General features: G+C 37.3%; 1 protein-coding gene across 1 annotated transcript in view; it reads left to right on the top strand.

Moving 5' to 3' along the window:
• Window positions 1-17,216, top strand: part of ADAM28 (ADAM metallopeptidase domain 28) — an 82,851-nt gene that overhangs the window by 38,070 nt on the left and 27,565 nt on the right. Inside the window, exons 9-10 of the mRNA XM_049865817.1 lie at window positions 5,915-6,084; window positions 9,401-9,485. Coding sequence (XP_049721774.1) covers window positions 5,915-6,084; window positions 9,401-9,485 — 255 coding nt within the window. The remainder of the gene's footprint in view (window positions 1-5,914; window positions 6,085-9,400; window positions 9,486-17,216) is intronic.

Below are 17,216 nucleotides of genomic sequence, written 5' to 3'. Positions count from 1 at the left end.
CCTGAAACCATGGTCTCCAAACCCCCACCCCTGCTACGCTGGCCTTCAAAGCATTCAGTTTATTCAGGAAACTTCTTTGCTTTTGGTTTAGTCCACTTTTGCTGACCTACCCTGTATTGTGTGTTATCTTTCCCGTCACCTAAAGTACTTCTTATCTACTATGTAATTAGTGAGTACCCCCTCCCACCCTCTCTCCCTCCCCCCCTCGTAACCGTCAAAGAATATTTTCTTCTCTGTTTAAACTATTTCTTGAGTTCTTATAATAGTGATCTCATACAATATTTGTCCTTTTGCAACTGACTAATTTTACTCAGCATAATGCCTTCCAGATTCCTCCATGTTATGAAATGTTTCACAGATTCCTCACTGTTCTTTATCGATGAGTAGTATTCCATTGTGTACGCTGGATCATATGGTAATTCTCTTTCTAGCTTTTTAAGGAAGTGCCCAATCAATTTCCAAAATGGTCGTACCATTTTACATCCCCACCAGCAGTGTATAAGTGTTAAACATAATTTTTTTTAAATAATTTTTTCTATTGTTGAGAATATACACAGCAAAAATATATACCAATTCAAGTTCCTATATGTACAATTCAGTGACATTGGTTACATGCTTTGAGCTTTGCAACCATTCTCTCCCTCCTTTTCTGAGTTGTTCCTATTTAATCTTTCGAGTTGATATTGTCAGTTTAATCCCATATAGATAGATCTTCAAAGAGCATAATGCTCAAGGCAGACATTCTTACTAGTTAAGCTAAACTTTGGTTTTAAGAAGACTTTAGGGAATATTTTTGGTTTAAAGATTATCTTAGTCTGGATTCCATGAGAAATTCAGATTAAGTTCTGCATTTTCTCCTTTTTGATTAGGATTCTTCTGTAGAATATTTGGTCAAAATGTTCAGTAAGAGCAGCTGGAAACCCTCCAGTTCTGCTCTCATGGCAAAGGAGGCAGTTGTTCATAGAGGCAATTAGCTACACATTCCATTGTCTCCTCCTATTCCTGACTCTTCCTCCTCTGTTGCTCCAGGCTAATAGAGACCAATTGTTGTGCCTTGAATGGCTACTTGAAAGCTTTTAAAACTCCAGCCACTATGCAGTGAACTAGTAGACAGAACAGAAGCACTAAACACATTATTAGGCCAACCAATTAGCTGGGATGACCCATGAAACCACAACCCTCAATCTCCAAACCAAGGAACCAAATTCCCTGAGGTATCTGGTTATTACCTAAGCAACCTTAGAAGGTACTCTTTTATTAAATATAATTTTAAGCAATTTTCCAGCAGATGTTATTGAGCTTCTCTAAGAATGAAGCAGGGGAGCAAAGCTCAGACCCTGAGACTAGTTCATAAGTGGTGATCACTACTTCAGTGAATATTAATATTACATAATAGAGAATTTTCTCACCTACTTGCCACTTCACACACTATTCTCAGGTCCATAAAGTTATAAAAGTTGTTTTTTTAGTGCGATGTTTTGTTTTGTTTTGTTCTATTTTCCTAAAGCTCTGTAAGATAATTCTGAAAAACAAATCCCAGTAGAAAGTTGATAGGAAGAAAAAAACAGAAAAAAGGAAAAAACAAACTACAATGACCTCTAGCATCTTTCTTATGCATTATCTCATTTAGTACCCAGGACAAACCTGAGAAAGATATTGTTAAACATAATTTGCAGCTAAGGAACTACATCCTGGGAAGCAAAGTAACTTGTCTAAGATCTGTCAGGTTTCAAAGCCCATTTGGATTGTAAAACTGTTGATGGTGTATTCCTTAAACATAATTTTATCATCTAATTTTCAAAATCTTTAGAAAAGATTATTAGATCCCTCCAATAAAATCTTAATTGTTAATTTCTTATTAGTTGAATACATAGTTGGCATGCATTGTTTGAAATAGTTGAGTTATTCTGTGGTATCCTGCAAATTCTCTAAGAATGTAAAAAAAAATGAGGGTAGATTGAATGACCAAAATCATATCTCTTCTTCTCACCACAAAGATTATATCAATTCTTTTTAAGAAACTCTAAGAATTGGTAATATTTGAATACCTACTTTGTGCCCGGTACTTTTCTAGGTTATGGGGGTAGTTTACATTCATGTTCAAGGATAAAAACATAAACAAATAGATAATAAAATAGCATGTCATAGAGTAATATGTACTATAAAGAAAAAAGTAAAGTAGGTTAAAAAAGAGAGATTCATCATGGGTGCCAAGTTATATAGGAAAGAGCTCTCTGATAAGGTGTCATTTGAGTAGAGACCTGAAGAAAAGAATCATCATATCTGGATGGAAAAGTATGTGAGGCAGAACGGAGTGTCACAGCAAAGGCACTGAGAGTGGGGCCTTGTTCATCATGTTTGAGGTACAGCAAAAAGGCCAATGTGGCTGAAATGAAGTGAGCCAGGGCGAGGGTAGGGAGAGATGACATCTGAGAAATAGTAGTAGCCAGACTATGAAGAAGTTTGTGGCCCTGTGTAAGAACTTTGTTAGTCTGCACGTGATGGGAAGAGATTGGAGAGCCTGGGCTGGGTTTGATATAATCAGACGTATGTTCTTAAAACATTACTTTGAGCATTAAGCTGAAAAGAAACTGAAGGAAAGCAAGAGCAGAAGCAAGAAAACTAGTAGGAGAATCATGCAATAATTTAGGGCAAGAAATGATGATGGCTTGGTCAAAAACCATAATAATGAGTTCGTTGAGAATAGCTGAGCTCTAGACAGAGTCAGCAGTGTTTAGGGGGTAAGGATGGGAAGTTAAGAAAAAAAGGACTCAAAATTTGTATTAAGGACTCTGGCCTGAGGAATTTTAAGAATGAGAAGAATGGGATAGGAGCCTGACTGGGGAGAAAGTTTGGACCTTCTGTTTTGGATACATTAATTTTGAGATATCATTTAAACATCCTAGTGGAAATGCTGAGTAGTTACCTGGATATACAAAATTGGAGTTCTAGGGTGAGTCCTGGAAGGAGATATAAACGTGTAAGTCTTCAGCTTATTTAAATGATAGAAGACAGAGGTCAACAAACTATAGGCTGTGAACAAAATCCAGCCTGCTGCCTTTGTAAAGTAAATTTATTTAAACACAGCCATGCCTATTTGTTTACATACTGTCTCTGACTGCTTTCCTACTACAGTGACTGAGGTGAGTAGTTGTGACGGAGAATGTATGTCCTACAAAGTCTGAAATATTTACTATCTGGCCCTATACAGACAAAATTTGCCTATCCTTGGTTTATGATCCCCAAGGGTATGGAGCTAGATAAATGGAATAGAGACGTAAGCACTGAGCCCTGGAGTACTTCTTTGATTATAAGTTAGAGTGGAGGAGAAACTGCCAAAGAAGCCAAGAAGGGGTAGATGGTGAGGTAGGTGGAAATCAGGAGACAGTACTATTGTAGAAGCTGCTTGAAACAAAAATCTATCAAGTGGAACCCAAAAACCAAGTGGAGGGAATGGCAAATGACATTAAAGCTGCTGAGGACTGAGAGTTGATCACTCAGTAGAAGCTACTGACCACTTTGACAAACCCAGTTTCGTGGAATTTAAGAGTACAAGGATGATTAGAACGAACTCAAGAGAGAATGAGATAAGAGCAATTAGATACAGAAGATACTTTCAAGATGTTTTGGTATTAAGGGGAGCAGAGAAATGACACACAAGTTAGAGGGGGAAGTGACATTAAAAGAAGTGGGTATTTTTTCCCTAAATTGGGACAAATGATAGTTCCTTTTTATGGAAATGGGAATGATTTGATGGAAGGCTACTGAAGGATAGTGCCGGAAAGAGAGGAGTTTCTGGAGTAACATCCTTAATTAGGGGAGAGACATGGGACCTAATTTGGCCTTAGGCTGACTGGCCATTCATGGATATAATAAAGAAGGGGAGGCACAGGTTTCTGGACAGGGATAGGTAAGGGGGAAGAGGTGGTTATGGGATGGGAGCTTGAAGAATTTCTCTTTGGATTGTTTGCATACTGTTAATGAATTTGGAGGCAAGGGCATCTGCTGAAAGTGAGGATATAAAAGAGTTAGAATTTCTAATAGAAAGGAGCAAGTGTGAAAAATTGTGCAGAAGCCTTTGAGACTGAGTGGATTTTGAAAATGCAGCAGGTTTGCTGGGGAGCGGTAAGGACCACTTGATGTTAGAAGCCATGGCTTTAAACTAAAGCAGTCAGCACAGTTGTGTTTTCCCCATCTGTCTTCAGAGGCATGGTAGAGGAGCGAAGTAAGGGAGAATTGGTTTTAAGTAAGGTTGGGTGTTTGTCAGATGAGTGAAATAAAGCAAGGAAGAAACAAGGAAGTTGGGGTAATAATCAAGGAAAGGATTATAATCTGGCAGGATTTTTTCTTCACTTTTGATAATAGTTGCATTCTTCAATTCTTTTATTGTTTTGCAAACTACTCTTTCTTAAAAAATTTCTTCAGGTTTCTCAGCAGAAAAGTGCTTCATGAGAAGGCCTGTCACTGCAGTTTTATAAATCATACTAGCATTTATCTTAATCACAAGCTTTAACTCTTTATTTCTGAGGTTTGTCCCCTTTCTTTTGCAATTTATTTGTCTCAGTACTGGTTTAAGAATTAGAGCCTTACTTATCTTTTTGTTTGTTTAATAATTTTTTTTATTGTACTTCAAATGAAGGTTTACAGAACAAATTAGCTTCTCATTAAATAATTAGTACACATATTGTTTTGTGGCATTGATTACAAACACCACAACCTGTCAACACTCTTCCTTCTCAGCTTTGGGTTTCCTATTACCAGCTTTCCTGTCCCCTCCTGCCTTCTAGTCCTTGCTGCTGGGCTGGTGTGCCCCTTTAGTCTCGTTTTGTTTTATGGGCATATTTAATCTTTGGCTGAAGGGTGAACCTTAGGAGTGACTTCATTACTGAGCTAAAATGTTGTCCTGGGGCCATACTCTTGGGGTTTCTCCAGCCTCTGTCAGGTCAGTAAGTCTGGTCTTTTTTATGAGTTAGAATTTTGTTCTACATTTTTCTCCAGTTCTGTCTGGGACCCTCTATTGTGATCCCTGTCAGAGCAGCGAGTGGTGGTAGCTGGCACCATCTAGTCGTGCTGGACTCAGTCTGGTGGAGGCTGTCATAGTTGTGGTCCATTAGTCCTTTGGATTAATTTTTCCCTTGTGTCTTTGGTTTTCTTCATTCTCCCTTGCTCTGGATGGGGTGTGACCATTGGAGTATCTTAGATGTCCACTCACAGGCTTTTAAGACCCCAGATGCTGTTCACCAAACTAGAATGTAGAACATTTTCTTTATGAACTGTGTTATGTGAATTGATCCAGATGTTCCTGGGGACCATGGTCCCCACAGCTCTCAGCCCAGTAATTCCTTCCCTCAGGGAGTTTGGATGTGTCTATGGAGCTTCTGTGACCTTGCCTTGTACAAGTTGTGCTGGCTTCCCCAGTATTGTGTACTGTCTTACCTTGTAGAGCCTTACTTACTGTGATCCACAGATGTAGGACTTTTCCACGTAGTGTGGAACTTCTTTAATGCCCAAACCAGTGCTGAGCCAAGTTTGCTAATTCTGAAATATTAGGACTTTGAGAACATTCATAAGCATACGAGTAAATGTACTTAAAAGAAGCCATAGTAATAATGAGCTATTAACACAAAATTATAATTTCTTGATGTTGCAAGAAAGAGAAGTTTGTTTCAATAGAGCCTTTTCTCCAAAAAAGGAGTTTAAAACATGAAACCTGTAAGGGTATCTGCACTGCCTTGGAATGGGGATGGTAGTGTTTGTAAACAGAGATGATAACTTCTGTTTCACAAGAATGTTTGGAAAGAAGGTATTCACAATGCTGTTATAAATAAGTTTGAAAATAAAAAGCACATTGGAAATATTAAAATATAATGTCATCATTGTAAAGTGTTTCTTTGTCATTTGTCTCTCTGGACAGCTTTATAAAAAACTCAATACTCATGTGGCCTTAGTTGGTATGGAAATCTGGACAGATGAAGATAAGATAAAGATAACCCCAAATGCAAGCTTCACCCTGGAAAATTTTTCTAAATGGAGGGGGAGTGTCCTCCTAAGAAGAAAGCGCCATGATATTGCTCAGCTAATCACGTATGTATAGATTTTCTCCTTTGCACACTACATGGTATTCATCATTGAAGCTTTTCAAAGACTCGGTAAAAAGAAGTATCTGAAAATACAGGGTAAGAGGAAAGGGTTTGCACAAAAATGATTAAAGGCTTAAAAAATACTCATTTGGATCTTATGTTGAATATGCTCTTACTTATGATCCAAATGTATTTTTAAGAACCAAAAAAACCCCAAACCCATTGCTATCGAGTCAATTCCAACTCATGATGATCCTATAGGATACAGTAGAACTGCCACATAGAGTTTTCAAGGGGCTCCTAGTGGATTCAAACTGTCAACCTATTGGTTAGCGCTTAACCACTACACCCATCAGGGTTTCCTTTTTTTTAACTTGTCTTTCCTTTCTGTATATCCAATAAAAACTGACAAGCTCTTTATATATCATTGGACAATTATTGGCTTCTCAGACTTTTAAGAGAAGCTGATAATTGTCCAATGGTATATAAAGAAAAATTTATATAAAGAGCTTGTCAGTTTTTATTGGATATGGAGAAAAGAAAGACAAGTTTAGATAATAGCAAAAGGGATTTACATTCAGCTTTTAAAAAGAACTCCTAGGCTTTGAGCTCCATTCTGGAGAAAATTCTAGGATAGAAAAAAAAAAAAAAAAAAAAGAATATTCTAATCCCACATCTCCACTGTTATGGATTGAAGAATGTTACCCCTAATATGTATTGGAATCCTAACTCCTGTGGTTGTAATCCTGTTTAAAAATAAGATTTTCTTTATTATATTACTGAGACCCTATTAGTGTAGAGTATTTCCTAAACCTAATCCCTTCTTATTTATACAAAGAGGAGATTACACTCAGAGACTCACAGACATGGGGAAAGACAGATGTTATCTGACAACAGAGGCAGATAAATCTACAAGACCAGGAACTCCTAGAATTGCTGGCTACTAGAAGCTGGAATAAACAAAGAAGGACCTTCCCCTTAGAGCCAAACCCTGAATGCAGACTTCTAAACTCCTGAACTGTGGAATAATACATTTCTGTTCCTTAAATACAGCCATGCTATATTTCTGTTACAGCAGAAGTAGGAAACTAGGACATCTATCATCGTGCTGAAAGGACCAACTTAAAAAAAAAAAATCGAGGGAAATAAATCTAATGGCTATAATTACACAAGACTGCTGAGCATCAAAATTCTGTTGGATGCTTTGCAGTGGGAATCAGATAGAAGGAAACAGAGAGTGACTTGAGGTTACCTGAAAGTTCCTCTTCCTAAGACACCAGATGGTGTCATGGGATATAAGTGGACTATGTCCTTTCATAATTAATATTTCTGTACTTGTTATAATATTGCTGCATAACATCTCAGCACAAAACTTACTGGCTTAAAAGAATTCTTCTTTATGTATATGTCTGGTGTGTAGGCTGGTATGCTGGAATAGTTTAGGCTGGTTGGTCATCTTTCTCTTGCTATACGGGCTTTCATGTGGCTAACTTGGCCTTCCTTCAACATGGCAATCTTGAGGAAGTTGGTGGCTAGTTTCTCCCAGAATAAACATTCCAAGAGGGTCAGAAGAAAGCTTCAGGGCTCCTTATGACCTAAGCTCTGAAGTCACAAAGTGTCACTTCTGGTATATTCTGTCGGTCAAGATTAAGTCAAATGGCCAACCCAGATTCAATGGGAAGGCATTACACAGAACATGAATACTGCAAGGCAGGCTCCTTGGAGGTCATCTTTGGAAAATAGCTGCCACATTGCTTAATTTGGAGAGTTGAGTTCTAGACTGAAGCACATACCATGTGAAAGAGCTCATTCTTTGTGTAAAGGTTTATGGATTTTCCAAGATCTCATAACCAGTAAGTAGTAAGAGACTTGAACTGTTAGTAGACTGGCTGCAGGGACTATGCTGAAATCTTGTTTTACTCCTGTACTGTAGAGGAACAGGGTAGAAAGAAAAATTACAGAAAGGGCGATAGAAGTATAGGTAAATAATGGCAGTCCAATATCAGTAACAGATTTCTTGAATAGGGCAAAATAAAACAGGGTAAAAACACTATTTAAAGATATAATAGACGGAAATATCTGTCTTTCCATTTGTAATTTGAAAGTCTTACCATTTACTAGACAAATTAACAAAAGATAACCTATAACTGTAAGAATGTTAAAGTCTAAATATGCTCTACCTACTAAGAGGAACCGAAGTAGAAAATGTCTGGAAGGGGGAAGATTTTATTTTTTACAAATGAGCAATATTTCTGTACTGGTTATCTATGGCTACATAACATCTCAGCACAAAACGTACTGGCTTAAAATAAGTCTGGTAGTGAGAATTGAAACCACACAAATGTGTTAATTAAGTATAAACAAGTTTACAATATAGTTTCAAAGGAGAATACAAATATTGTGAATCTTTAACATATGTATAATCTAAAATATAATTTCAAAAAATCTGAAGTGTCAGATTAAATAAAGGAATAAAACTGCAGAAAATGAAAGGTGGGAGGAAGTTCTCTAACTTCCTGTTTTGCATGACAGAGTCAGTACTCTCCATTCTTGATATTGGTAAGTAGGAAAATATAGGTTAAATTTTTTACACAAATGAATTTAATGGAGGAAGTAAAAAATCAATGCATGCTTTGCAAATTTCTAGAAACAAAGAGGAACCAGGATCTTGTAAAGATAACAAAAGAACAAAAAGAAAATGAAGAGCATAGAACCATTACAAATTACAGAGAAACAAAATGAAAGAAAACCAAAAAAACATTAAAATTACTAGGGACCAGACATAACATCTATGTAAATAAAGGCAAATGGTTCAAATCCCTCTTCAGTAGGAAAATATTTCAATATCGTAAGTCTTTAACAATACAGATACTTTCACAATGGGTCCAAATTCAAAATCTCACTGAAGCTGAAACAGCATTAAATAAAAATAAATGGATATAAAAATATATAAGGTAAACATATAAATGAAAACAAAGCATGTGTGGCAATACTAATATGAAAATAAGAGGAAAAAATTATTGGGACAAACTTTTTTTCTTGATAAGGAATTAATTTCACATTTAAAAATATAATAATTAATAGTGAGAGGTAAAAACATTAAATTACACCCAGGTACTTGGATTTCGGGTGATTTGAGAACCATTTTATAGAAAAAAAAAAAATGCCTCATGCAAATTCAAAAATTGAAGGAAAAATTTAAGAGTGAGGGTTCACAATGTGAGTTTCTCTGCTAACCATTTACAGTCCTGGAAGAATTGTCTATAGAAAATATAGCTTAGAATCATAAGTTGTTATATCAACTTATTCCTTTATTGCAGGGCAAAAGAACTTTCTGGAACGACTGTGGGCCTTGCTTTCATGTCTACAATGTGCTCTCCTTATCATTCTGTTGGCATTGTTCAGGTTTGTTTGGAGATGAACTGTTGGTTTTACAGTTCATAATGTCTACTTTCTTTAAAATAAGGAATCCAAAATAAGAAATTTTCAACTTTGGTTCCTCTTATGATCATGAAAAGGAGCCCTGGTGGTGCAGTGGTTAAAGTGATCAGTTGCTAACCAGAAGGTCAGCAGTTCGAAACCACCAACAGCCCTGCTGGAGAAAGATGTGGCAGTCTGCTTCCATAGAGATTTACAGCCTTGTAAACTCTATGGGGTCGCTATGAGTTGGAATCAGCAGGATGGCAATGGGTTTTGTATGATCATGAATGTAATATAAATGATTATAGACAGACACCCAAGATTTAGAGACCAAATTAAACCCATACATACTTAGCAACTACTATAATATGCTATGATTGTACAAAGAGTTTGGAAAAGGAAAAAAAAATGAAGCGAGTCCGAGAAGTTGGTGAAGAGATGACAGGGACAGTTCTATCTTATCTGGTCTTTGAAGGAAGAACATGGCTCGTGCAGGCTGTAGGACATATTGTTGTTATTGTTAGGTGCTATCCAGTTGGTTCTGACTCATAGTGACCCTATAGGACAGAGTACAACTGCCCCATAGGATTTCCAAGGAGCAGCTGGTGGATTCGAACTGCCAACCTTTTGGTTAGCAGCCGTAGCTCTTAACCACTACACCACAAGGGCTCCTGCAGGAAATATTAGATGGTGAGAATGCCTGAGCAAAAGTGTGAAGATAGATGAGTGCTGATGTGTAGGGAGTCTGACTTGACTTGGAGTAGAGGTGAAAATTTCCTTCCAATCATTTGGAATGATGAGTAGGGTGCCTTATATAACTGGATTCAGGTAGGCAGGTCAAAGAATATTTTTGAGTGGTGTTCTTGGTGTGCCAAGGGTATAAAAACAGAAGGAAAAAAAATGGCTCCATTACCTAATTTCCAGTACACTTGGAGAACTGACCATATGGTATCTATAGAAAAATTTTAAATCTTAGGGTAGAGTTCCTTGATAAAAGTAGCTGGAAGAAGAGTTTGTTTGAGATATGAAAGGGAAAGGGTGAAATGTGTGTTGTTGTTGTTAGGTGCCGTTGAGTCAGTTCCGACTCATAGCGACCCTATGCACAACAGAACGAAACACTGCCCGGTCCTGCACCATTCTTACAGTCGTTGTTATGCTTGAGCTCATTGTTGCAGCCACTGTGTCAATCCACCTCGTTGAGGGTCTTCCTCTTTTCCACTAACCCTGTACTCTGCCACGTTATATGTCCTTCTCCAGGGACTGATCCCTCCTGACAACATGTCCAAAGTATATAAGACGCAGTCTCGCCACCCTTGCCTCTAAGGAGCATTCTGGCCACACTTCTTCCAAGACAGATTTGTTCGTTCTTTTGGAAGTTCACGGTATATTCAATATTCTTCGCCAACACCACAATTCAAAGGCATCAACTCTACTTCCGTCTTCCTTATTCATTGTCCAGCTTTCATATGCACATGATGCGATTGAAAATACCATGGCTTGGGTCAGGCGCACCTTAGCCTTCAGGGTGACGTCTTTGATCTTTGACACTCTGAAGAGGTCCTTTGCAGTAGATTGACCCAGTGCGATGTGTCTTTTGATTTATTGACTGCTGCTTCCATGGCTGTTGATTGTGGATCCAAGTAAAATGAAATCCTTGACAACTTCAATCTTTTCTCAGTTCATCATGATGTTGCTCATTGGTCCAGTTGTGAGGATTTTTGTTTTCTTTATGTTGCGGTGCAATCCATACTGAAGGCTGCGGTCTTTGATCTTCATTAGTAAGTGCTTCAAGTCCTTTTCACTTTCAGCAAGCAAGGCTGTATCACCTGTATAACGCAGATTGTTAATGAGTTTTCCTCCAATTCTGATGCCCTGTTTTTCTTAATATAGTCCAGCTTCTCGTATTATTTGTTCAGCATACAGATTAAATAGGTATGGTGAAAGAATACAACCCTGATGCACACCTTCCCTGACTTTAAACCAATCCGTATCCCCTTGTTCTGTCCGAAAAACTGCCTCTTGATCTATGTAAAGGTTCCTCAGGAGCACAATTAAGTGTTCTGGAATTCCCATTCTTTGCAATGTTATCCATAGTTTGTTATGATCCACATAGTCGAATGCCTTTGCATAGTCAATAAAACACAGGTAAACATCCTTCTGGTATTCTCTGCTTTCAGCCAGGATCCATCTGACATCACCAATGATATCCCTGGTTCCACGTCCTCTTCTGAAACTGGCCTGAATTTCTGGCAGTTCCTTGTCGATATACTGCTGCAGCCGTTTTTGAATGATCTTCAGCAAAATTTTGCTTGTGTGTGATATTAATGATATTGTTCTATAATTTCCACATTTGGTTGGATCACCTTTCTTGGGAATAGGCATGAATATGGATCTCTTCCAGTCAGTTGGCCAGGAAGCTGTCTTCCATATTTCTTGGCATAGACGAGTGAGCACCTCTGTTTGTTGGTACATATCAATTGATATTCCATCAATTCCTGGAGCCTTGTTTTTCGCCAATGCCTTCAGAGCAGCTTGGACATCTTCCTTCAGCACCATCGGTTCCTGATCATATGCCACCTCTCGAAATGGTTGGATATCGACTAATTCTTTTTGGTATAATGACTCTGTGTATTCCTTCCATCTTCTTTTTATGCTTCTTGCATTATTTAATATTTTCCCCATGGAATCCTTCACTATTGCAACTCAAGGCTTGAATTTTTTCTTCAATTCTTTCAGCTTGAGAAATGCCGAATGTGTTCTTCCCTTTTGGTTTTCCATCTCCAGCTCTTTGCACATGTTGTTATAATACTTTACTTTGTCTTCTCGAGAGGCCCTTTGAAATCTTCTGTTCAGTTCTTTTACTTCATCAATTCTTCCTTTTGCTTTAGCTGCTCGATGCTCAAGAGCAAGTTTCAGAGTCTGCTCTGACATCCGTCTTGGTCTTTCCTTTCTTTCCTGTCTTTTCAGTGATCTCTTGCTTTGTTTATGTATGATGTCCTTGATGTCATTCCACAACTCATCTGGTCTTCGGTCACTAGTGTTCAATGCGTCAAATCTATTATTCACATGGTCTCTAAATTCAGGTGGGATATACTCAAGGTCATATGTGTAATGTGTAGTGTGAAATGTGTAGGAATATTCAAAAAAGAAAGGAGGTGTCTCAAGCTTTTCCACAGATGGAGGAATCATGCTTGTCTGGAAGTAGGGATGAGAGGGAGGAGACCAGTTTGCAAAAAAGTTTAGTAAATTTAAAGCAACGTATTGTAAGCAGTTTTTAGTGAGAATGGAAGAGAACTTAATCAAGGTACCAAAAAAAAAACCAGTGCCATCAAGTCGATTCCGACTCATAGTGTAGTGGCTAAGACTCATACTGTAGTGGCTAAGACTCATAGTGTAGTGGCTAAGTGCTACAGCTGCTAACCAAAGGTTTGGCAGTTCGAATCCACCAGACGCTCCTTGGAAACTCTATGGGGCAGTTCTACTCTGTCCTATAGGGTAGCTATGAGTCGCTATGACTTAATCAAGGTAAACCCAGCCCAGTGCCCTCGAGTAATCAAGGTAGATGGTAGTATTTCACGTTTTTAGTGAATGGAGAATTGAGATTAGGGAAGAGGACTCAATAATTCTACCAAGAAGTAAACACATGACAGATTATGATATACGTACAATGAGAAACCTGCTTGAATTATTTAAGGCCTTTATACATGTGTACTTTTAAAGTCAGGATTATTGAGAGATAATTTATGTACAGTAAAATTTATCTTTTTAGTGTACACTTCTATCAGTCTTCAGAAGTATTTATAGTCATACAACCACCATCTCTATCAAGACATAGAATATTTTTATTGCCCTGAAAATTTCCCCTGTGCCATTGTATAGTCAACTCCTTCTTCCACCCCACCCCTTGGGAACCATGGGTCTGTTTTCTGTCCCTAAAGAATGCCACATAAATGGGATCATACAGCAGATAGTTTTATGAATCTGGCTTTTTTACTTAGCGTAATGATTTAAGACTTATTCATGTTGCATATGTTGGTATTATGATGTCATGCTACTTTTTATCAGATTGAGGAGGAAAGTTCTGTTCTTAGCTTGCTGAGATTTTTTTTTATCATGAATGAACATTAAAGTTTGTCAGTATTTTTTTCTAAATCTAATGAGATCATATAGTTTCTTCTGTTTTAGTCTGTTGACATAGTGAATTTCAACTGTTAAATCAGTCTTGCATTGCCGGAATAAACACAACATGGCCATAATGTATTATCTTTTCTACATATTGCTTGACTGAATTTGCTAATTTATCTTGAGGATTTTTTCACCTTTACTCATGAATGATATTAATTGGTAGTTTTCTTTTCCTGTAGTGTATTTTTTTAGGGTTTGTTATTAGGATAAAGCTGGACACAAAAAATGAATTAGGATATGTTCCCAACTCTTAAATTTTCTGTAATATTCCTAAAAGATTTTACACAATTCATCAGTAAAACCATCCGAGCCTGGGGGTTTCTTTGTGGGAAGAATTTTAACTACAAATTCAACGTTTACAATAGATACAGGCCTGTTTGGGTTATTAATCCCTACTTGAGAGAGCCTTGGTAGCTTGAGTCTTTTAGGAAATTTTTCCATTTCGTTTAAATTCGCATGAATTTGTTGATATTCCTTCATTGTCCTTTTAATATCTGTATAATTTGTAGTGGTGCTTCCTCTCCCATTCATCGTATCAGTAATATGTGTGTGTATGTGTGTGTGTGCGCATGTGTTTACGCTCAGTCTGGCTAGCGGTTTATCAATTTTATTGATCTTCTCTAAGAAAAAGATTTTGGTTTTATTGATACTGTCTATGGATTTCCTGTTCTCAATTTAATTATTTCAAACCTATAAGTTATTGCTTTACATATTTTGAAGCTGTGTTGTTAGGTATACATAGATAGGGCTGCTGTTTCTTCTTAGGAAATTGACCCCTTTATCATGATGCCCTGTCCTTTATCCCTTAAATATCCTTTATTCTGAAGTTTACTTTTTCTGATATTAATCTTGAATGTTTTGTGGTTAATATTTGCACAATACAAACTTTTCCTTGCTTGCAGTTTTAACGTCTGCAGGTCTTTTAAAAGTTTCTGGAAAACAGTATATACTTGGGCGTTTGTTTCTTTCTTTGTCTAACCCAGTGACCTCTGTATTTTATACATTGTGTTTGGACCATTTATATCTGCAGAGTTGCTATGAGTCAGAATCAACTTGACAGCAACAGGTTTTTTTTTTTTAATCTAGTATAATTATTGATATTATTGGAGAAAATCTTCCATCTTGCTAGTTGTTTTGTAATAGCCCCATCTATTCTTCATTTTCTTTTTCTGTCTTCTTTTGGTTCAATTGAGTATTATCTAATAATATAATTTTATCTCCACTATTTGCTGTTGTCTTAGTCCTTTATTTATTTATTTAAAAAAAATTTTTTTTTTCTAGGGTTATCATGTCTTTAATTGCCAGTTTGTCTTGAAGTAATGTTATACTCCTGAATATGTAGTATAAAGACTTTACAAGAACATACCTCCAATTATATTCTCTCATCCTCTGTGCTACAGGAAACCCTGGTGGCATAGTGGTTAAGTGCTGTGGCTGCCAACCAAAAGGTCAGCAGTTTGAATCCACCAGGTGCTCCTTGGAAACTCTATGCGGCAGTTCTACTCCGTCCTATATGGTCGCTGTGAGTCGGAATCGACTCGACGGCAATGGGCTTGGTTTGGTTTTTTTGTATCTCTCCTTGTAAGAACCTGTATTTCCTCAGATTTCAGGCTGTTTTGATGCTCTATGACCTTGGTTTACTGATGTATTCAAGGAAAGTTATGTTTTTTTGCTTGTTTTTATTTTATTTCATTATCTTTGTTGTTAGGCTAAGAATAATTATCTTTCCACCTTTCCACATTCAAGGTAGAAATGGAACCAATATATTTTTATTGGCTATTTTATGAATCTGGATTTGTGATAGGCTTCATGATATGAACAAAAGAGGCAAAAAAAAAAGTATATTTTCCATACAGAGAGTTTACCATAAAATTTGAAGAGAAATTAGGATACATAAAGCAATAGTTACTAACATATGATGGCATATAGCTTAGTGCTACATTGTAGAATTGGAAACTGCAGTCCTAGCCCAGAAGAGAGGCTTGTCAATGAAGATTAATGTGGGTAGTAAAAGTTTTACTAAGATGAACCTCAAAGGGTGGGTGGGACTTAGAAAGGGAGAAGAAAGAATGGAGTCATTTCAGAGAAGGAAACCATTTAAGTTATGAAAATCATTTTTTAAAGAAAGATAGCCTAAGCTTGAAGGAACTACAATCTGGAAAGTCTCTAAACACATTTCCATTCACCTTTTGGGAGCTCCATATTGGTATATAGTATAGTTTGTGAAGTTCATCTCAACAGGATAAAACAATGCAATAATTTCCCACTCTGTTGTCGTTGTCAGGTGCCATCGAATCAGTTCCAACTCATAGTGACCCTATGTACAACAGATCGAAGTACTGCCCAGTCCTGCACCATCCTCACAATCATTGCTGTATTTGAGCCCATTGCTGAGACCACCGTGTCAATCCATCTCATTGAGGGTCTTCCTCTTCTATGCTGACCATTTATTTTACCAATCATGATGCCATTCTCCAGGGACTGGTTCCTCCTTATAACATGTCCGAAGCGTATGAGACAAACTTCTGCCATCCTTGCTTCTAATGAGCATTCTGACTGTACTTCTTACAACTCAGATTTCTGTGTTCTGGCAGTCCGTGATATATTCAGTATTCTTTGCCCAAAACAATAACTTAAAAGCATCAATTCTTTGGTCTTCCTCATTCATAGTCCAGCTTTCATGTGCATATAAGGCAACTAAAAACACCATGGCTTGTGTCAGGCACACCTTAGCTCTTAAAGTGACATCTTTGCTTTTTAACACTTCAAAAAGATCTTTTGCAGCAGATTTGCCCAATGCAATGCGTCGTTTAATTTCTTGACTGCTACTTCCACGGGTGTTGATTATAGATCCAAGTAAAATGAAATCCTTGAGAACTTCGATCTTTGATTATCATGATCTGGCTTATTGGTCCAATTGTGAGGATTTTTTTTTCTTTTTGTTGAGGTGTAATCCATACTGAAGGCTGTAGCCTTTGATTTTCATCAGTAAGTGCTTCAAGTCCTCTTTCAGCAAGCAACATTGTGTCATCTACATATCGAAGGTTGTTGATGAGTCTTCTTCCGATCCTGATGTCCAGTTCTTCTTCATACACTCTAACTTCTCGGATTATTTGCTCAGCACACAGATTGAATAAGTGTGGTGAAAGGATACAACCCTGACACACACCTTTCCTGACTTTAAACCACGAAGTATCCCCTTGTTCTATTGAAACGATTGCTGCTTGCTCTAAGTACAGGTTCCCCATGAGCACAATTACGTGTTCTGGAATTCCCATTCTTCACAGTGTTATCTATAATTTGTTATGATCTGTACAGTCTAATGCCTTTGCATAGTCAATAAGACACAGGTAAACATCTTTCTGGTATTCTCTGCTTTTAGCCATGATCCATCTGATATCAGCTATTGATATCCCTCATTCCATATCCTCTCTTGAATCTGGCTTGAATTTCTGGCAGTTCCCTGTTGATGTACTGCTGTAATTGCTTTTGAATGATCTTCAGCTAAAGTTTACTTGTGTGTAGACATTA

Source organism: Elephas maximus, chromosome 22 (assembly GCF_024166365.1).
Source record: "Elephas maximus indicus isolate mEleMax1 chromosome 22, mEleMax1 primary haplotype, whole genome shotgun sequence".
Taxonomy (NCBI): Eukaryota; Metazoa; Chordata; class Mammalia; order Proboscidea; family Elephantidae; genus Elephas; species Elephas maximus.
Note: the sequence above shows the minus strand (reverse complement) of the source record. Positions and strands in the feature narration are given on the sequence as shown.